This window comes from Leuciscus leuciscus, assembly GCF_965113295.1.
Source record: "Leuciscus leuciscus genome assembly, chromosome: 5".
In the NCBI taxonomy this organism is placed as follows: domain Eukaryota; kingdom Metazoa; phylum Chordata; class Actinopteri; order Cypriniformes; family Leuciscidae; genus Leuciscus; species Leuciscus leuciscus.
The window spans coordinates 12,367,919-12,390,672 of record NC_138729.1 but is presented as its reverse complement, the minus strand read 5'-3'; the positions used below and the strand labels follow the sequence as shown (position 1 = coordinate 12,390,672).

Genomic DNA, 22,754 nt, shown 5'->3' with positions numbered 1-22,754 from the left:
ATAATTTTTGTAAATGATGTGTTGAATTGTTCAATGTGCTCTATGACTGGTAATAAAATGTGTGGAAATATTTTTTTTCTCTATTATTTCATATATCATGCAATAGAGGGATATATATATTAGTTTAAAATTACTATACATTAAATTACTATATTATAGATTACTATAGCTTCTGTGAGGAAGCTGCCACGATGACCTCTGGACCTGGAGATCCGGAGCGCTGCGTCGGAAGCAATGTGGCTGAGGACTGACACGAATGCTGAGGGAGGGTGGTGCCAGACTGAGCTGCAGGGGTGGAGGGCCAGAGTGCAACGGACGGCCTGCAAGTCCATGGCAATAGGCAGACGAGGTCTGACCCAGGCGGAGCTGGCAGGTTGAGGGAGCGCGGGGACGTCGCGAGCCTGATGGTCGCCAGAGGAGCCGAGGAAGGGAGGAGTGGAGGCGGAGGAGTTATGATGACTGGCCAAGGTGTAGTGGGGACAGCGGTCGAAGGCAGAGCCAAGGAATCCCCCAGCCTGGTCTAAGATGGCTAATATTGTATATTTAAGTTCCTGTGTTTCCTCAGTTCATTGTCAGTTATTGTTACGTGCATTCTGTTACGCCTTGTGGATTATATGAGTTTGATTTATTATTAAATACCCTCGTATCAGAACCTTTTGAATCTTCTTCATCTTTGGACTTTTATAGTTGTGACAGAGATGAAAAGTCACAAATATCTTTACATTTTTTTAATTTGTGGCAGAAACAGGCTTCCATAGTATACACTGCATGCTGCCTATAGTATTAAATAGTAAGTGAAAGAATGTGCGTAATTCCCGCTCAATCGGCCCAACTATGGTTTCCGATAAGCGGGTGAAGGTTTCCTGCTCATTCTATCTTTTCAGTGTGGCAAAGTTGTTTAACTCCAGTTAAACTTTTATCTGATTCCATTTTAACGCAACCTCAAATTAAGTTTGGAATGCCAATTGATTATTGACCATTTATATAATAATTTATTTAGACACTTGATTATTCTATTTAACTCTTTACTCTTATTGTACTCGTTCATTAGGATACCAATGACACTTAGGCTCTCGTGCTAGCCATTTAACGCTATCACAAACTCGCCAGTCTTGGTCACTGGACAGAGGTAATTGACTATTCAGAGGGCCGCTCCCATGATGCTTTCTCCAAAAATATGTTGTTTAGTCCCCACATATCTGTATACTCTTGAATAATAATAAAAAACACCATCTCTAGTAAGAAGTCATGACCACTACTACAGATATAAGCCGACCAACATTACTTTCTCTGATAGTAGCTTTGGTTTGGTCATGCCATGGTTTCCCATATACACTTAGCTAGAGTAATATTACAATAAACAGAGGTAAGGCTCACCCTATGGTCGAGCAACATTCTGTTGTCCTAAATGGAAATTCCCTTTATTAGCCTTTACAATCTTAGTACACTTGAACCAGTGCCAAGAGTTTGCCGGAACTGGTGTGCCCTATGCTCCACTCAAAACTGGACTTTTGTCCATTACTAACCTGACGCAGCTTTGCGGTAACAATGGCTAGAACGTAATCTACTAGAGTTAATCATTTCAGAGCAAGTCAGAATAAAATAAAATGTAACAATTGATTATTAATCAGATAAATGTATCATGCCAATTACATAATCAATTCAAAGATAATCAATACAAAACATCAAATATTCAGAAATAAAGAGTAAAAGATGCATACCTGACCTCGGAAAAATACATAATGCGGAGTGTCTGGATGACACTCACCATTACGGGCTGATCTGACAACAAATCGCACCTTGAGCCTCTTGCAACATTTCTTTAAATACTCAGACCAAGACAAAACACCCTGAGAGAAAACTGGGAACTAAGATAGGAACTTACAATAGGAATTTGCTATAATCAAGGTCCCATACCTGGATAGTTTACATCTTTTGGGGAAAGAAAGTAATTTGCATGAAAACCTTGGCAGAGGATCCACCCTCCTTTGTAAGCAAGATATCTATAAACTTTTAAAAACCTTTATCACCTTTTGGTTTACTTCTGTGGAGACGAGGCCATTGTATCAGTCGCACTGAGACATTTCAAATGATGCCAAACATGACTTTTAATTCACTTGCATTGACATAGAGGGAAGGAAGTTGGGGAAAATGAACAAATGTGAAGGAAAGACAGGAGGGAAAGAAGCTTTCCCGCAACTTCTTTCTGGGGTGAGGAGATAAATGGCTGTATGTGTTTGTGTTGTCTGTATCTCAAGATATCAAAGTATCTTACAGTAGGTTCTGTTAGTCTTACAATAGTATGAACTTGGTGGCATCAACTAATTTCAAACCTTCTGAGCAAGAAAGATTCTCAATTCCACCAGTAAAAAATACATAATTTTCGAGAGCTCCAGACTTCAAAAGGAAAACTGAAAAGATATTATAAAGTCTCAAGCCACTGAGGACATCCCAGCCAATCACACTGTCAGAAATCTACAAAACACAGATCCAGAGGGATGCCAAACAGCCAGCTGACTTTGATGTGACAGACACACATATTCTGCTGTTGTGAGGGAAACTGTGAATCTCTTCACACAATAACACGTTAAAAAATACTTCCTGGAAAGGCGGGCCACTTCAAAAGGGACTTGCAGCATTCACGTTTCCTTTCTTCTGCTCCATCTTATGCCCCAGTGGGAGTGGGAGAGTTGGAATTCTCTTATTGCAGCCCACCAACTAAATCCAGCCCATGAGAAATTTGCCCACTTTCTTACTATCTCCTTGGCAACCGGAATCTTTGATGAAGTGAGAGCCAGTGGTGGAGAACACACTTTAAACGGAAATGCTTTTAAAATACATTCACAGAGATGAAGAACAGGTCTACTTTCTAATTCAGGCACCTACAGTTAAACCAAAATTATTCAGACACCATCTAATTTTTTATATTTTTTACTGGTGGGTGCAGGACACTATAGTTAATTTATGTAAGTTAGGATAGCAAGGTGTCTGAATAAATTTTGGTTTGACTGTATATCAATAAGGCACATGGATCTATGACTGATATAAACAGAAAGTGTATGCACAAGTTACACAGTAGATGACAAGATAGATAAGACAGGAGGGAGGGAGAGAGAGAGAAAGGGAGAAATATAGTAGAGCTTGCTCTTTGCAGAAGAAAAACGATAAATGGTCTCCTGTGGTCCTCAAATGCAATCTAGATCCACTTATGGTAACTTCATATTGGAAATAGGATTCTCTTTCCACTAATAATGGTTTCACTGATGATCTAATGTGTGCATATACTGTAAGGTTTATGGACAAAAATCTCAAAGCCTGATACATATGCATGAGTTACAGTTTTGCCGGTTGCTAGGTTTTTCTGAGTGGTTGCTAGGGTATTTGAAAAGTCTAATAATGCATTCTGGGTGGTTATTTAACAAGTCATCAGGATTTTGGTCTCTAGATATTACTAGGGTCTCCTAGAGTTTTCAGCCTGTATTATCATCGACCAGAAGATAATTGTACATTTGATGACTCAGAAAACCACTGAAAATTAAAATCTCCAATACTGCAAAAAAAAATATTTTTCCTGGCCACAAATCAGGTGGGAAAAGTAGTCCCACCTGAGTCTTTATTAGAATAACCTATGCATCACTGTTGCATAAAATATATGGTTTTAATATATTTCAAAATATACATAAAAATATATTTGGTAAAATATATTTGCGTAAATATACTTTCTAATACATTTTTTGTACATTTTAGAAAATATATTTAAAAAATACAAATATATACTTTTAAAGCATTTAAAAATATGTTTTGTCCTCCATATATTTCAAACCAAGAAAGGAACATTGAAGGAACAACTTAAAAATGAAAACATAAAAATGAAAACATAAAAACATAGTTAATTCAAAACATAAAAAAAAATAACGTTTATATATTCCACATTTAAAGAAAAACTTGTTTTGTTGTCTACAATACATGAATGTTTCCCTTAGAAGGGGAATGAGTCACTACATCATGGAGTTTGAGCGCGCTATGGGAATGCTCCGCGTGATCCGCTACCGCAGTCGGGTGACGTCACATGTGCGCCGGCAGGGTTTTAAAAGGCCGCCTACAGAAAACGTTATCAGCTTCTTTGTCTTCAGGAATCCATTTGTCTGATGTGCATGTGTGGAATTCTGAACCACTAATCTGTCTGTATATCTCAAAGAAAATTATATGGATAGAGAAAGTGTGTTTAGGAGATGTGAAACGCCAGGTCCCCGTTTTATTACACTTGATGTATGGGAGTGGAGCATGCATGACCAGTTCACGAGGGAGCTGGTTGTGTTGACTGCGATCGTTTCAACCCCATCTTCTGACTCTGTAGCTTGCAAAAGGATCTCAGGAAAGTCATTGCAACCAGGAGACAGCAGATGTCGAAGTCCTGAGACTCTTTCAGTGGATAAAGAGGAATCTGCTCCAGGTAGACTAGACAAACTTTTCCTCGAGGGTCATAATTGTTTTCCTCCGTTGAGCCTTCCATTTCTTCACGATCTCCATGAGGAAGTGTCGAGATTGTGGAGGAAATCATACTCAGCTCGTAGGTGAGCATGGGTATGTGGGATTGCCCTGGGAGAGACTCTTGTGAGTTATCACTCTCCTGGCAGTGGCATGGCATCCTCACTGAAGGCTCCAGTCCTGCCCTCTAAGCCATGCCGGTTTACATCGCAGCTGGTGGGCACAGCATAAGCGGTGACGGGCCAGGCTGCTGGTGCACTGCACAACATGGCAGTGTTGCATGTGTACCAGGCCGACTTACTGAAGAACTCAGATCTAAGAGAGCTCCTGGAGCTCCGCCACATCACAGACCTTGCTCTCCATGCCACCAAGCAGGCGGCTCGTGCCATTGGCCGCACTCTTGCTGATATGGTTGCCACAGAGCGACATCTGTGGTTGAACCTTGCAGGGCTCAACACATTTCCTTGACGCCCTGCACACATCTTCCGGGCTGTTGAGATGCTGGTTCAAAAGTGAACAATAATCCTTTGCTCACTTGGAGTAGATTGCCCTTTGGAGTTGATGGCCTAGGTCTGGGAAGCAGTACCCTAGTCTGCCCCTCCTTATTGGAAGCTGCTGGCAGACGCAGTGTTGCAGAATGAGACACTGTGTCTGGTTGTCATACTTCCGGCATGTCTGTACTTCTTCCTTCAGACAATATGAAGTTGATGACGTTTTCTCTAGGTGCCCTCTAATACCCTGACGTCCCGTCACCTGACTGCGATGGCCAATCTAGATTGCCGTATAACAAACGTGCTTTAGACACCAGCTCACGCGGAGCTTTCCCATAGCATCAACTCCATGACGCAGTGACTCGTTCCCCTTCTCAGGGAAACGTTCATGTATTGTAGACAACAAATAAAGGTTTTCTTTAAATGTGAAATATGTAAAGTACTTTTTATTAATGTTTTGAACAAAATTGTATTTTTCATTTAAATTTAATTAAAAGTAATTTTGTTATGTGCTTTTGTAATTTTTTTTATTGTTTTCAAAGTATCACTATTTAGGTATTTGATGTTTAGTTTTAGCTTTAGTTCAGTTTTAGTTTTAATTATTTCCAGTTAGTAATTCAGTTACTGTTGCCAAGGCAACATTTCTAAATCATCTATTATTTTATTATTTTCAGTTTTATTTCAATTAACAAAAATGTTTTAATAGTTTTAGTTTTAGTTAACAATAATTAACCCTTGTTACCAAATGCCTGTGGGCTGAGTCTGGTCAATGTAAACAGTATTTTGTGGATAGTAATGAGTCATGGTTCTTTCTGGTATCCTTGCAAGATGGTTAAAGAAATTAACTGTAAAAGGAAGAAAATGTTTACCATTTTTTTTCTTGGTGAGGTCAAACGTCGTGCATCCAATCAAACTTTACAGTATCCTACAGTATCATCTGTCGTTTAGTACAAGCTAGCCAAATTCGGTAGATGCCAGCATGGACAGGTTGCATGGCATGCTCCGATTTTTGAAAACAGTGAAAGAATACACAAAAATATGGGCAGTTGCACGGTTTACTGAAATCTCTCTTACTGAAATCTCCTTGATATATTTATGAATTTAGTAGCTGTGCATTTCTCATGTTCAGCAGCCTATAATACAATATTCGGCCCATTGTTTGTTTCATGTGTTAGGCTGATAAATCACACCTCTGCTGTAGTTTATGCATTTACAAAATTGTTAATTTTCTTATTCAGCCGTGTCTTTTTAATAATTTGAAACACTGTTGGGTCTACAGTATATAGTTCAGAGCAATATTAATGTCAAACAATTTTGGTACATTGTTGGGTTGTCACACTATGTCCAATGTAAAATCTGTATTCAGTAGTTCAGGAAAAGCAAAAAACTAGAAGATGAGAATCGCTTTCAGCCAGGAAATGTAATACACTCACCGCGACTGCCTCGAGCACTTGTTTAACTGCGTCAGCAGCGTCTCGTTCGCTGTAGTAGCCCTTCTCCACCACCCTGAAAAATGGAAGGCACCATTTGGTCTCCAGTGTAACTCCATATTGAGCGTAATTTTCCAATTTTCCCTTCATTATTTTCCAGCCTTAGAGTGAGTCAACCACACCTCAGCACACAAAATGAATGGAGACGTTTCTATCGATTGTCCTTAAGAAAAGGCTTGGGTTTCACAGTCACAAATGTTCCTGTATTAAAGTCTAATTCTGCTGAGTGATTAGTTCATGACTGCAGACATGCACCTGTTATTTTGGAACAGATGATGAAGCTAAATTCAGGTCTTACAGTTTTAACTAAAAGCCTTTTACTAGACCAACTAGATTTGAACGTTTTCTGAAGAACATTTTGTCCCTGCTAAAGTTTTCTGCACTGTAAAAAGTGGTAATATGTTGTATTTCAACCTGATTTAACCCCCCAGTTTTGTTGGTATAAAATAATTTAGGTCGATTCAGTGATGTTAAACAACGTTTTTGATTTGAATAAAACCCTGTTAATTTAAATATTACCAAGGTTGCCGCTTTTTCAGTGTCTTTTGTCCCATGCTGCTATGCAGGCCCCACTAGTCCTGGTTTACCTTTAATACTCTTATTATATTCATATACTTTTAACTGTAAAAAAAAAAAAAATTACACAAAGACAAATAAAAGCCTATTATAGAACCATATTATTTTGTCTGCATTTAAGTATTATTTTTATATGACACTAAATAAGCTTAATTTCCCTTGTTCTCTCCCCTCTCTCTCTCGATATATACTGCATGTATATATATTAATTTTCAGAGGAGAAAAATGTTTTCATAAAGTTATCCATTAAAGTCGAGTAAAGTAAGTGTTTTTCTTTGTTCCACCCATTTTATCACTCATTAAAAATAAAAAAGTTAGCTTGCTTTGAAAAGTAATCACACCTCTACTCAACAAGGTATCATATCTGCAGCAAAAACAAGTTAGTGCTTATGGAAAAGCCCTAACTCTAAGTATGAGCATTAGACATAGTGATGCTTGCTTGCCTTAGCAAACACCATTAATTAAAGTTCTGGGAAAAAGTGTCAATACACAGCATGGAGTTCACAACTTAATCAGCCATTATTAGCTTGTAGCACTTTACCCCCATGGTGAACTGACCTGTCAAATAATTCTCCGCCGGTAACAAGTTCTAACACGAGACTAATCTCCGCAGGGGTCTCAAAGATCTCCTTCAGTTTGATCTGACAGAAAATGGAATGAAAAAAGAGAGAACGTTTCACTGGAGGAATTCAAAAACATCAAATGATTAATTATTGATAGTCTACTCTACGGTAGCTATAATGTCTGACTAACATTTGCATAATCAGACCTTACTAAATCAAACAGAGACAGCACTGCAGAGACATCTAAGCGAGTGTTCTTGTATATTTATGCATATTTTAGGCTGTGTAACCACCATAGGACACAAGTAGACAAGGCCCTGGATTTTTTCCCCTTTTGACTTACTATATTTGGATGAGAGAGGCGCAATAATACACCTATCTCCGTTCGTACAATCTTCTTGTCAACCTGCAAGAACAACCAAGATATTGTCTGAGTATAAAGTGAAAAAGGTGGACAATTATGAAGCCATTACAATCAGGTGAAGTTTAATAGCAACATCAGCTCAGTGCAGAGAGAAAAGAAAATCAAAAATCAAAGAGTAAATCAAACAATTTTCCACATTTAAAGGGAATAAAATATTCTGTCATCATTTACTCACGCTCATGTCATACAAAACTTGTATTTTAAAGAAAACCTTTCTTTTCATATTCTTATACGTGTTCTATTCTTTCAATTTCAATTATGTTTAGTAGGCCTAGTTCTTACTGTAACTTGACACTACATTTATGCAGCAACTTAATGCAATGCCATAACACCTTATATATAGCATCATAATATAATTACATATGCATTAGAGAGGATTAAGATAGCATTAGTATTCCCTACACAGACGCAAGAAAACACAAATGATGGTATGTTACAAATGTCAAGGTATGTGGAGTTCGGCTCTGACAACAACACTGGCTGACAGCAATTTTTACCCATCATGCATCAGAGTGATGTAGAGAAATGGAAGACAACAGCGGTGAGGTCTTTAAGATCTTAGGAAGTCCTGACTAGAAACTCCTTGGCTATACGTGGCAGAACAAAGGCAAGAGAACAAAGCATGGTAACATGTGGAGTGAAATCTGTCTGTGCACTTACTGTTTTTTTCAGCATTTTCACAGCATATTGCTTCTGGGTGCCTTTCTGATGGCATCGGAACACCACTGATGTGGCTCCCCTGCAAGAGAGAAAAATAGAAAATGACTCTTTGAAATGAAAATTCAGTTGTATCCCATACATTAATATTTACCACTATAAAATGCCGTTCAAATATTTGGGGTCAGTAGGATTTTAAAATGTTTTTGAAGTCTTTTATACCCACCAAAGCTGCATTTAAACAGTAAAAACTGTGATAATGTGAAATATTATTAAAATGTATTTATGTCTGTGATGGCAACGCTGAATCTTTTGCAGTCATTACTAGTTTTCAGTGTCACGTGATCCTTCAGAAATTATTTGCTGATTGCTGATTTGGTGCTTAAGAAACATTTAAACATTATTATTATCAATGATGAAAACACTTTTTTATTTTTTTGGAAACCATATTACATTTGTTCAGGATTCTATAATGAGTAGCCTTTAGACCAGCACTTTTAAGGTCGAAATAATTTATATCAGTGTAAAAGTCTTGATGCATTAATTTAATGCATCCTTGCTGAATAAAAGTATTAATTTCTGTTTAAAAAATAAATAAAAATCTTAACTGACTTTATTGTATGTTGAGAGACATATATAAACTGAAAATTAAACAAATCTTTCAGGTTTAAAACATGTTAAGCAGCATCTGTGACATGCTGTCTGGTATCAGACACAATGTGTGTGTTTACATGTACAGCAAAATAACTCTCAAATATCAGAACATATTTTTATTAAAGCATTGAAAGTGTTTCTTCCATACAAAAATGTGCATCTGGGACTACTGTTCTAGGTGGATGAACAACAATAATTTGCCATCCCCACTGTCAAAAGATTACAATATTAAGTTTAATATTAATACCACTACTTTTGAAATTATAGCAATGAGAATTTATATATTTTAAATTCTAACCTCGTCCCCTAATCAGAAAGCCAACTGTATATTATCTTACTCCTTGTAGTGCCATACATTTTGATTTGCAAAAATTGTACCTTGTACAACAGCTTGTCAACTGGGGCAGTACCATTAAAAATACAACTTTGTACAAAAACACAAAGGAATACATCTTTCAAGCTCTTTAAGTGAGCCATTTAGCAACTGGTAACTATGGCACACATATAGAAGTGTTTGCTAAGGCAAGTATTACTATTGCTCATACTTAGTATTAAGCATATGGTTCATGATTAGACTAAGGGCCAGATTTACTAACAGCTTGTGCCAGTGCAAACCCTCTTTTGGCGTTAAAAAATGACTGTCAGGATTGACTAAAGACACGCAGTGAAAAATTAGCGCTGAAAATGCGAGGACAGGGTTATTTTTACAGCTGACTTTATTGCATTTGCATTTATAGGAGTTTCCCTTTCAGATGCAAAATTTATGGGAGGAGAGTATTTAAATGAATTACACAAAGTGATTTATTAAGGTTTGCGGTAGATGCGTTGGTCATGGAAATGATCCGACTGCATCTGTGTTCTTTATTTTGAACACTTCTTCATCAGTAGATCACGCACAGAACTTTCCCCTCCCATCCTTTTTTGGAATTGTGATCTCACGTGATATTTGCCATGTTTATTAAATCTGGCCCTATGTGTTAAACATAGGTATGTAACTTGTACTGTGTCACTTGTGCTATGGCTATCATCATAGAGAATTGGGGATGGGCTCTTTTGACTTGGGCTAGTAAGAAACTGCATAGTAACACCCTAGCAACCACTTAGAACACTTTAGCAACCATTCATAACACCCTTTAGCAATGGATTAACAAATACTATAAATTGACATAGGAAAAACATTGGAACAATGTGCCTCTACCTAAATTTTTGCAAAACGTAAAAAAATATATACTTAATTTAGCCTAAACTGAACACTAGCGAGGTAAAACACCAAAAATGTTTAGTCCTTTTTTACAAAAGGGGCAGGGGCAGGTTTTATGATATAGTAAACTTGGTCGGTAGCTCACATGGTACATAAAAATTAGTAAAAAAGTTTAATCTTGTTAGAGGGAGTAGGTTCTTTTAACCTATGCCAGAATACAATAGCTTAACAACCACTCAGAAACACAGCAGATCATCCTAGAAAATGTGCAGTAATGCCCTGGCGAGCATCCACAACACCTTAGCAGCTTCATAGCAATGCGCAAAAAAATAGACATAAACATCTAGTTGTTGTTTAGCTTTGTGAGCTTTCAATCTCTTAATATCTTCATAATCAGATCTCTTACTACGGTATTTTGCTGGCACAAGACCAGCACAATATGTTGGAGGCAAGAATCAGCCAGCAGTTACAAACAAGCATCTCAGCTGGAAAGTGTCCAGTGTGCAAATAAATGAAATTTGGGTGGACAGCTTGGCTAATGCTATTAAAGCGGAGAGGCCACCTCAGTGTCCGAGAACTAGCATCTGGGTACTCATTAGGAGACCGGTGCCAGATCCACACAGCTATAGATCCCCTGCCTCTCTCTCTCTATGCTGACCGTACCCTCCCACTGACTGTACATGTGAATAGACATCAGGCGAGTGTAGCAACCGGCTTACGGCTCCAATCTGCTCCACATAATCTCCAGGTCCCAAAAATATTGATTTCAGTTGGTTATATAACCACATTTAAAAGAATCCATACCTACCAACATTAATTATAGTTCCTGTGTTCATAGAAAACCCTGTTTAGATTACCTCTGGATCCTTAGTAGGGGCTTAAAGTAATTGAGTAATTGTACTTTGATACTAGCCTATTTGTATGTACTAGAGTAAATGGAATGCTTATTCAAATGCATTTGCAAAGAAAAAAAACCCTTTTTTTAGAATCAGAATTATTTTAAAATGTTAACGATTTCAGGTTACAAGTATTAGTTTATAATTCAGATTAATATTTAAAATTGTCCTAAAGCCTTACATAGTCAGGGCATTGAAAATTGCCATTAAAGGCATAGTTCACCCCAATAAAAATGTATTCTCTCATCATTTACTCTCTTTTTAGAGGTAGTACGTTTTATTATTATTATTATTATCATCATTTCTATTTTTAATAATTAAAATTAAATATTAAAATAATTAATTACATAATTTATGTAATAAAGAAAAAAATAATAATAACTTGAATTTATTGTAATCTAATCCATTTGGATTATGTATTAATTTCAGTTCATATGGATTTATTTTAAGATCTCTTTGAACTTTTTGACATATCAAAGTTTTGGTATAATGGACTTTCAATGGAGGGACAGAAATCTTAGATTTCATTAAAAATTGCTTTGTGTTTCAAAGATGAACAATAGTTTCCAATAGGTTTGGAACAACATGAGGGTGATTAAATGATGCCAGAATTTTCATTTTTGGGTAAACTTGATTTAAGTTGATGTACAGGTGGAAGATTGAACATTTTAAATTGTTAATGAACAAGTTTACAAATGTCCGTTTTTAGTTTAAAATACTTTAAAATAATTAAATGTGGGATCTTTTTTCATGACCTTAAGTACACATTTGTCCAAAAAAAAAAAAAAAAGTCTCTACAATTTTGACTTAGAACCAATACTTTCAAGTCTCTACTTTAGCCTGTGATTGGGATTTATAATACTTTGGCTTTAATAAAATTACCTGACAGACAGATCTATATTAATGAGGATCCCTGGCTCACAGGTTGATGGGCATGCAAGACAATAACGTGTATTATTTTATTTTTTTAAGTTGTATAGGGTCAAAATATATTGTTGACTTTTATTTAACACAGTATCAATACAACAAGATAATCCAGGATTATTCCAAGGTTAAAAATCTCTGTTTTTGAGATGTTTTGAGAGCACAATTAGTTACAAATTCAAGCAGAATCATCTTTTTAGAATGAGGTTAACAATCATACAATACATTTTTTGTTGAGATTTTAAGAAATCCTCCACTGATAAGTCACTCCGTCTCTATTAATAAAGTCAACCTCATTCTATTGCAGCACTAAATCCTTGGAATGAGATGCTACAGGGATTTCCATCTCATTAACTCCCAACTGGACTATTTAGCATTGTTTGATTAAGCATTTGCATGGGATTAGAGGCATTGCATTGTAATGTGATTGACAGAGGAATTGTCCATGAGCGAGAGCTAATTCAGAAAATGCAGCTTAAAAAAAAACAAAAGGGAATTTGTGAAGGTCACTACAAGCACAAATCCTAGAATAACATAAACATCTGACAACTGACTATAGCATTAGCTTATAGCTAAAAACGCCACTAGTGAAGTTTGTTTAGTGCTATTCTCCCCTTGTGAAAAATAATTGTTCTGATTGTACACTTGTAGTGTTCTTCAAACCTTTAAAGCATATTTTTTAAAAGACTGTACATGCAGATTATATAATATTAATGAAATAAAAGGCCACTTACTATAAGTATACTTAAAGAGAGTACATTTTCATGACGGTTTCTTAAAACAATAATTTTACATTAAAAGTTTTACTTTACATTTAAATCATTGTTTTAATAATCTTCTGTCATGTTTAAGTACACTTATTTTGATGTGCTGACTAACATAGTAAAGCACATGTAAAGTACTTGATTATAATTTTAACTGTAGTGTGTTATTCAATATTGCATTTAAAGTTAATATATTTTAAATGTGCTAAATTACATTACAAATGTACAAATATCTTTAAAGGTACACTACACGGTGTAACCTTTTTTGTTCAGAATTGACTAAATGTATATAATGAGCGACTACATGAATCCATCTTCCAAACCGTGTTTTAGTCTTATCCCAAATCACTACGGAACGCCTATAAGTGTTTATATTCGGACTATATTAGACAGAGCGGTACGCTCATATACGACTCATATATCGACTTTCATTCAAAATCTGAATGGATTATATATAGCCTAGAAAGCGTGCAAAGAGCACTCCCTTTATAATCACTAAAAAGCTGTCACTCATGTAAGTTCACAAAGTTCCGTTATAATCAATGAAGCTGTCTACACTGCACAATCAATCTCTTATTTACATTGTGTCTACACTTTGTGAATGAGAGGATTCACAAGCGTGCAAAACACAGCATTGAACAAAAACATTTTGACCGATGTGTGGAATCTGACTACATTAAACACCCATGATTGACCACTGTGTTCAAGAGATCAACATACGTGTCTGTGATTGGCTACATTGCTCACCGCTTTAAAAACACATAGTATAGAAACATTTGACTTTTTCCAGAGAGTAAACGCAAACGCACTGTTTACCACATCTGTTTTCGTCAATATGATATTTATCAACTGAGAATGCTCTTGCTTTTTTAAACCAATATTTCCACTTGCCATTGTGTAGCGTTTACAGTTGAGCGATTGGATCAGGTATAGTCCGAGCTTGTGTGAGTGAATGGAGGTGGAGACTGATTTGTATATTCATGGCTCCACGTATACTAAATGAAGCAAGGGTGTAGAGTTACAGTCAAGTTATTATAAGGCATAAATAAATTATTTTCAAAAGAAAAAAGGTTTAAATATGTCATTTTGATTATCAAAGATGAGTTTTAAGGGATACAATTATTGAGTACAGGGGGGCTTTAAATGCATGATATACACGTTCAACAGAAATTACATTAAAGTATATTTTAATTCACCATCAGTGCTTGTCAGTGCACTCGGCAGTACACTTAAACAATTTCATTAATTATAAACAATATAATACTAGACAGTAGAATTCATTATGAAATATAAAGATGTACTTAAAGTCGCCATGAACCGGAAGTAACAAACAACTTTTCTCCAGTGTTGTGACGTATTTCCAAGTGAAACGGAATATTGAATAGAGGGCAGGGTTTTACTTTAGCGCTCCTCCTCTCCATCTCTCGCTCATATCAGACTAACGGTTTGAGGGGAGTTGCCACGCCCTCGCGCCATAGCACATGACAGGAAGAGAAGAGAAGTCGTTTCGAGGGGGGGAAGGAAGAATAACATATTTGATTAAAGAATATAAGGGCACATTCATTTTTTGAAATTAATGAAGTGCACAGATAAATCATTTGTAATAAACACTACAATATTACATATAAAAATAAGAATTGTAATATTTGATTTCATGGCGACTTTAAGCCCAATTTAAGTGGCTGAAAAAATCACTCTAAAGTTCAGCTCATTGCTTTTCATATAAACTTACTTAAAGGTACAATATGCAACATTTTCTGCCGCTAGAGGGCGCTACATTCCAAACAACAACAACGGCGTAGCTGATGACGATGTAAAGGAGCGTAGAATGATGGGAACTGTTGTTTTCAACTCCACCGTGAATGTAAACGGGAATCGAAAAATCATGTTCATGGATGTTCTATTTTTATAAATGTTGCGTTTAATGACATGCTTTTTGTGGCGAGGGGGGGGGGGGGGGGGGGCGTGGTTCAGCGTGGTCTGTAACGGGAGAGATAGAAACAAGACGAGCGGGACGTAAGTAGGTCTTACACAGGTCACCTGTGTCTTTTTTGCAGTATTATTGGCGTGGAGAGACCGTGCTGGAATCAGAGACTGGAGAGAAAATTGGACGCAGAGAAAGAAAACCGGTGGATCCGAGCTCTCATTTTTGAACTGTTTTGTGCCATTGCCACGGTGAATGCGCGTTGTGCGCGACTTTTGTTTGTTTTGTTTTATTTTAATAAAGTACGAGTCAAAGTCACGCCGACCCGTCTTCTTCCTGACTCTTGAACCTCATCACACTTTTATTTCATTAAAATGAATTAACCGCAAGAAAAGTAAGGTTTAATACTAAATTGGTTATCATAGATGTTACTGTATTTGTCAAATTCATTGTTGTGATAACGCTGCGCAGTTTTACGTGTTCTAAACAATTGTTGTAAAAGTACATTCGAACATACCCACATCATTTGCCAAAATACTGATTAATCTTTATGTATAACACATGCTATATTTATTTACATGGCCATAAACACCAGACGTGATAAACAATGTCAATAAACTAAACACAAACCTAAAGCAATAATACTTTCCTTGCATAAACATAACTATTACCGAATGCTCCATTTGGAAAATATAAAATTTAGCATGCTTTGTCAACAGAACCAGCTGCAATCAGTAAATAATAATTGTGTTCCATAACGACAGCACAAAACAAGCTAACGTTTGTTGCTTGATAGACGCTACAACTACAACTTCCGCATTTGTCCAGGACTCCACGCAGTACGAGCGGAAACCGAGGGTAATGCGGATATGACGCAATTGACTGGCGACTCCCAGCTCACCCCTGCTCTAACGCCCCGTTTCCATGGTTAAAACGTACTCGGTTACTAACGTAACCTCGGTTCTCTCTAGAGAGGGAACGAGTACTGCGTAAGTCTTACGCTAGGGGAAAATCTCTTTTCCGCGAGATACTGAAGCCAAAAATTATCCTTAATTTTGAAATAATGTAAAACGCGTTGCGGCAGCATGCAGACACAGGCGAGACGGCTTGTGCGCCTATTGGCTGCCCTGCGGCAACTGCAGCAGCCTATCGATAAGGCCTTTTCCTTATCGCTTCGCGCCCAATACGTCACGTCCCGCCAGAATGGGCGTGGTCTAGGGCTATAAATATAGCTTCGAGAGGCTAGCTCACTGGTTTTTCATCGCCGAAGCGAACCAGAGCGTGTGCAGGCACGGCAAGATACGCAGTACTCGTTCCCTCTCTAGAGAGAACCGAGGTTACGTTAGTAACCGAGTACGTTCTCTTACGAGAGGTTCTCTCGTACTGCGTAAGTCTTACGCTAGGGGAACACAGTGTAAAACGCCGTGCATGCTAAGATCCAGCACCAAAGTCCCAAGGGCAAGTGCCCGGGCTCATATAGTACATGATCATAAGGGACTCACAGAGAGCCCAGGAAGAGTGGCTAGAATAGCATCATTCCTGTAATAATATAACATCCTATAAGGAGCAGTTATACTGATGATGTGTCGTAAAGTCAGGGCGACCCCTGGCCTGGACTGACGAATATAGTGGGTCTTACACACTGCCCATAGAGCTGCGCGATCAAACAGCGAGCATTTGCTCAGCAGTTTCAGTATTCTGGCCCGAACACATCAGGGCAGACAGTACCGATTTTAGACCGAAAGCAGCTTAGCCTGCAAGGCGGGAACCTCTAGGTTATAAAACCTTATAAATGTAGACGGGGAGGCCCAGCCTGCCGCCATACAGATATCTTGCAAGGCAATCCCACTAGACCAAGCCCACGACGAGGCCACGCCTCTCGTGGAGTGTGCTCTGACTCCAAATGGGCACTGTAAGCCCTTAGAGGTATAAGCCAGCGCTATAGCATCAACTATCCAACTGGATAGGCTCTGTTTCGACACGGCAAGTCCCTTAGAACGTCCGTAGAGTGAAAACAAAGAGCTGCTCTGTCTGTCTGAAAACAGACGTGCGAGACACATAAGCTCTTAATGCCCTGACTGGGCAAAGGAAGCTTGCGTCTCCTTCCTCGTCAGAGACCGGTAGGGCTGACAGGGAAATGACCTGCGCCCTAAACGGTGTGTTGAGGGATTTTGGAACATAACCGTGCTTAGGTTTGAGTATAACTCTTGAGTCATTAGGCCCAAACTCCATGCACGTCGCGCTTACTGAGAGCGCGTGTAAGTCCCCTGTGCGCTTCACTGAAGCGAGAGCCAGAAGAAACACTGTCTTGAAAAACAGGTGTTTAAGATCAATCGTCTGTAAAGGCTCGAATGGGTCACCTTTCATGGCTTCCAGCACTGTAGAAAGGTCCCATACAGGGACTGAGGGAGGTCTGGGAGGATTCAGTCTCTTAGCTCCTCTAAGGAAGACGATGACTAAATCGTTCCTTCCTACTGACTGACCCAGCGTTGTTTTTGAGAACGCTGCTATGGCCGCCACATACACTTTGAGCGTGGAAGGGGTCCTGCCCTTGTCCAACAGCTCTTGTAGGAAGGAGAGAACCTCCGTCACCCCACAGTCTAGGGGCGACACGCCACAAGCTGTGCACCAGCTGGAGAGCACTGACCATTTCGAGGAATAGAGACGTCGCATAGACGGAGCTCTAGCCTGCGTGATCGTGTTTAACACTCCGCTTGGGAGGTCAGCGGGTACCCGTTAATGGCCCAAACATGAAGGGACCACAGCTCTGGGCGCGGATGCCAAAACGAGCCCTTGGCCTGAGAGAGGAGGTCCCTCCTCACTGGCACTGGCCATGGGGCAGTGCTTGCTAGCTGCATCAGAACTGGGAACCAGGGTTGGTTTTTCCAGAACGGCGCTACGAGTAGCACTGAGCATCCTTCTCTGATCCGTTCTATCACCTGAGGCAGGAGAGAGACGGGAGGAAAGGCATAGAGCGGGCGGCGGGGGCCATACATGAGCCAGCGCGTCCCTGCTCTTGGAGAAAAATTCCAGACAGTGAGCGTTTTCTTGAGACGCGAACAGGTCTACTTCCGCTCTGCCGAATTTCTTCCACAGCAGCTGGACTGTCTGTGGGTGTAGAGGCCACTCGCCTGTCGGAACATTGTTCCTGGACAGTCTGTCCGGTCCTACGTTTAGGAGCCCTGGCACATGCGCTGCTCTCGGCGAGAGCAGGTTGCGCTGAGCCCACACCAGGAGGCGTTCTGTCAGCCTGTGCAGGTTTCGGGACCTGAGGCCGCCCTGGCGATTTATGTAGGACACCACTGACATGTTGTCCGAGCGGACCAGGACGTGGTGTCCTCGTATTTGGGGACAAAAACGCGTCAGTGCGTTGTCTACTGCCAACATTTCGAGGCAGTTTATGTGTAGAAGCTTCTCCCGTTCTGACCATTGGCCGAAGAACGGTCTGCCCTTGAGCAGTGCTCCCCATCCCAAGGTGGAGGCGTCCGTAGACACTACCTTCACACTCGAGGAAGTCCCCAGGCTAACACCTGAGTGGTACAAGTCGTTTGCTTTCCAAGGTTTCAGAGCTGCGATGCATTTCTGATTGACCTTGAGACGAAGCAGACCGGAAGCCCACGCTCGGCGCGGTACTCGCGCTTTCAGCCAGAACTGTAGCGGGCGCATGCGAAGCAAGCCCAGCTGAAGTACTGATGATGCTGAGGCCATGAGACCTAGCATCCTCTGAAATTTCTTGAGCGGGACAGATGAGCCGCAGCGGAAAGAGCTCGCTGCGCGCTGAATGTCTAGTACGCGCTCTGGTGACAGTCGCGCTATCATAGACAGCGAGTCCAGTTCTGTGCCCAGAAAAGATATTATCTGTCTGGGAGACAGAGAACTCTTCGCCCAATTGACCCAGATTCTCGAGGTGATCGAGCAAAATGGTCCTGTGCTCTATGAGCACCGAGTGAGATTGAGCTAGAATCAGCCAATCGTCCAAGTAGTTCAATACTCGCATGCCCTGTAGTCTGAGGGGTGCGAGCGGCTAGAGACAAGCCGAACGGTAGGACTGAGCACTGATATGCCTGGCCCTCGAAGGCGAATCTCAAATGTCGCCTGTGACGTGACGCTATTTGTATTTGAAAATATGCGTCTTTCAGATCTATTGACACAAACCAATCTCCTCGGCGAATCTGCGTGAGGATTTTTCTGGTCGTGAGCATTCTGAACTGTTGCTTCGCAAGCACTCTGTTCAGTTGCCTTAGATCTAGTATGGGTCTGAGACCCCCGTCTTTTTTCAGTACCAGGAAGTATCTGCTGTATAGCCCTCCTTCAGTCTGAGCTTGAGATAAAGGCTCTATGGCCCCTTTGCTCAACAGTTTCAAAATTTCGGCTCGAAGTAGGTGGTGCTACTTCTGTTTTTACCGTAGCTTCGACGCGCGTCACATAGCGAAGAGGGCGTCGGCGAAACTGTAACGAATAGCCTCTTTCTATAATGTCTAGCACCCACTTCAAAACCCCCGGGTAGCCTTGCCCATGCATCTGCACGAATGGCTAGGGGCTGAATGCGGAGCGCGCTCTGGTCGCTCAGCGGCAGAGGGGCTTCGGTGTGCTGCAACATAAGCGTCGCGCTTCGAGGCAGGGGGCGCGCTGATAACAGCGGGCAGATTGCCCGCGCTCGACTCCTTTGCGGTGGTCAACCGAGAGGGGAGGGCTGGGCGAGTCCCGTAGGACCTGTCATGTCTATGTGTGAATGTGGGCGCGGGATAGCGGGCACATTTACAACACTGAGAGCATTGTCCGCCTGAGCAAAGCGAATGCACGTTGGTTTTGTTTTTACAGAAACCTTGAGATATGCGGAACGTAGTGCTTGTGGGCACTGGGCAGTGGGCACATTTACCACGTTTAATGCGCAATCGATCTGGGTCGATTTCATGTGCGCGAGCCCTGTGTGACGGGCTGTGTTTGTGTGTAGGAATGAGCACTGGGCAGTGGGCATTTTGTCTACATTCGTAACACCATCGGCCGTGGCCGGGACACCAGAAAATACACTCTTATGGGATTTATCTGAGTAGCCGTAAAAGCGGCGTTTGTGTGCAGGCAAGCGGGCTGCTTCGCCGACTTGTTTACTGCAGAATACACTGGAACAGTCGCATTTACTGGAACTGAACGAGCGAGAAGTTGCCATAGAAACAGAGAGCGTCAACATGCTGGCGTTTGTTTGCAGGCGTGCGTGTATTACAGCAGGCTTGTTCACTGCAATATTGACATTTCCAGTCGTCTGAACTTCAGAGGCGGAAACCATAGAAACAGAGTTTGGGTGCAGGCGAGCGGGTTGTACCACGCGCTCGTTGGCTGCAAAATACACATCTGCAGTCGCCTTTTCAGGGAACTGCCAGAGCGAGAATTGACGGCAAAAATTTGTTTTGCCGGTAGACCCGGGATTTGATCACGGGTCTCTCGCGCGAAAACCTGATGATCTACCACTGGACCACAGAGGAAGACACATAGACATTCAGTTAGCGCGAGTATTATCAGAGAGCGTCAACATGCTGGCGTTTGTTTGCAGGCGTGCGTGCAAAACAACAGGCTCGCTCACTGCAATATTGACATTTCCAGTCACCTGAACTATTGTAAATTAAAATTGTGTTATTTTAGTAATTAGTACTTTAATAATAAGCTCTCTTTTAAAAGTATGCCAAAGTGTACTGCTTTTTTATGACTATTAGCATGAAGTCTGGTCCACATTCCAGTATATTCTGGCCAAGAACCACCCAAGAGCCGTATGATCACTAGGCCTGTCGCGATAATTAAATAACCGTCTGATCGCGATTATTTGATCTAACCGCGATTGTTTCAGACAACCGCGATTATTGCGCTCTTTTATAGACCTATGGCACAAGGGGGAGTCATGAACCAAAATAAATAGACAAGCAGTCAAGCACTAATTACGTTTTCTAGCAATATATTCAAAGTCATCTGAAGCCATTCCATAGCTTAATGTGAGGGACAGTAGTATATTTACATTGTTAAATTAAAGTTCACAAACTCGTCTGCAGCTGTCAATCATTCCGTTCAACATTCAAACTCTGCAGCTGTCAATCATTCCGTTCAGCATTCAAACAGCGCGCGTCGTCCGGTTACGACAGGATACACGGTAAAACTTTCTCCAATGTGACATTGACGTTATAATGCTTGATCTGTAGATAAAGGGCTGTGGATTTGCATAAAATGACTTTATTTTGCTGGAGTTTTTTGCTGTTTCTAAATGACTCGCTCGCTACCGTGTGCCTACACAGCACAAGGACTATGAATTGGCATCAGACGCACAATAACTGGAGTTTAAAACTGTGAAGAAACAAATGATCAATAAACTGTTGGACTGATATACACTAGGATTTGTGCCCTCGACATTTCTTCGCTTTGTGCCGTGAACTTTTAAATGCGCACTTGTGCATCGCTGCGACTCCATGTTGCATTAAGCACATCATTCTGCACCCGCGATGCGCATACGCGCTTTGTTCCGCTCTGTTTTGAAGCGTATCATTATCATGGTTTGTGCACATTTGTTTTTATTAACATGTTTAGATTTGATTAAATTACTGTGCAGATGTTTTCAAAAATTACTTTTTGCTGCTGATTTATACACTCACTAAGTTTAATAAACAAATTGTCATAGCTATTGAATATAGCCTATTTATTTAATATTTAAAGGTGTTAACTGTAAACTTACACTGCAAAATGATAACTTACAAAGGATTAAATTCATCACAATTATTTAATGAATGAAGCACAAAGCCCTAAAACAGACAATTAATCAGCATAATTGCCAAAGCCCTAACACAGACAATTAATCGTCAAAGCCCTAAAACTGACAATTAATCGGCATAACCGCAATTATTTTTTAGACAATTAATCGTCAGCCAAATTTCATAATCGTGACAGGCCTAATGATCACCATGTAACCATAAACCAGTTTAGGGGCACATAAATCAGTCTTATATTATATAAAGTCTGAGATTAAAGTGGAATATACAGATGAAGTCAAATATATCTAATTTACTTGCTACTAAAGGCCCAATTATTCAAAGTCAAAGCAGCTCATCACACCTGTGGTGATGTGCGCTGTTTCTCAGGTGGATGTATAAAAACTTGCGCACTCTGACTTCTGGAAATTGCAAAAAGCTAGCCAGTCAGATATGAGCTTGCAGTTTTAAGAAAGTTCTTGCTATTTTTGTGTACAGTATGGTCTATAAACTGTCCATGGGCGAGTCGGGCTGAGACTAGTTCAGAATCCACCAAGCCTTAACTTCCACATCCTGTTCTGGGAAAAATGAGATGAAATGGCCTGTTGAAAGAATAAACTCTAGTACACTTCTTTTGAAAGCTATAACAGGCCGGCAGATGGGAGTCCTTCCCGTCATAAACCTCCATCACTATTAACGGCTCAAACTCAACCAATATTCATTACGTTAATAATATCACATTGTGACTGGGAGGTACACAGGGCAAAACAACTTCATCCACCAGTTATGGCAGATCATTATGAAACACGTATGAGGTGATGATACAGCCTCTATCAGGGGTACTTGATCCATAGACTAGCACACTACAGCACCATGTGTCTATGTGTCTGACATGATTGAAATTTTAGATCATTTACAAAATGTAATAACATGTGCTATTCGCACATGGGATTCAGACAAATAGTCGTGGTATGACT

At 40.1% G+C, this 22,754-nt stretch overlaps 1 protein-coding gene across 1 annotated transcript in view; it reads right to left on the bottom strand.

The window, feature by feature from the left end:
• The window catches only part of camk4 (calcium/calmodulin-dependent protein kinase IV), a 61,971-nt gene that overhangs the window by 26,002 nt on the left and 13,215 nt on the right, over positions 1-22,754 (bottom strand). The window contains exons 3-6 of the mRNA XM_082171490.1: positions 8,693-8,771; positions 7,952-8,014; positions 7,604-7,686; positions 6,413-6,485 (exon numbers count right to left, since the gene is read on the bottom strand). Coding sequence (XP_082027616.1) covers positions 6,413-6,485; positions 7,604-7,686; positions 7,952-8,014; positions 8,693-8,771 — 298 coding nt within the window. The remainder of the gene's footprint in view (positions 1-6,412; positions 6,486-7,603; positions 7,687-7,951; positions 8,015-8,692; positions 8,772-22,754) is intronic.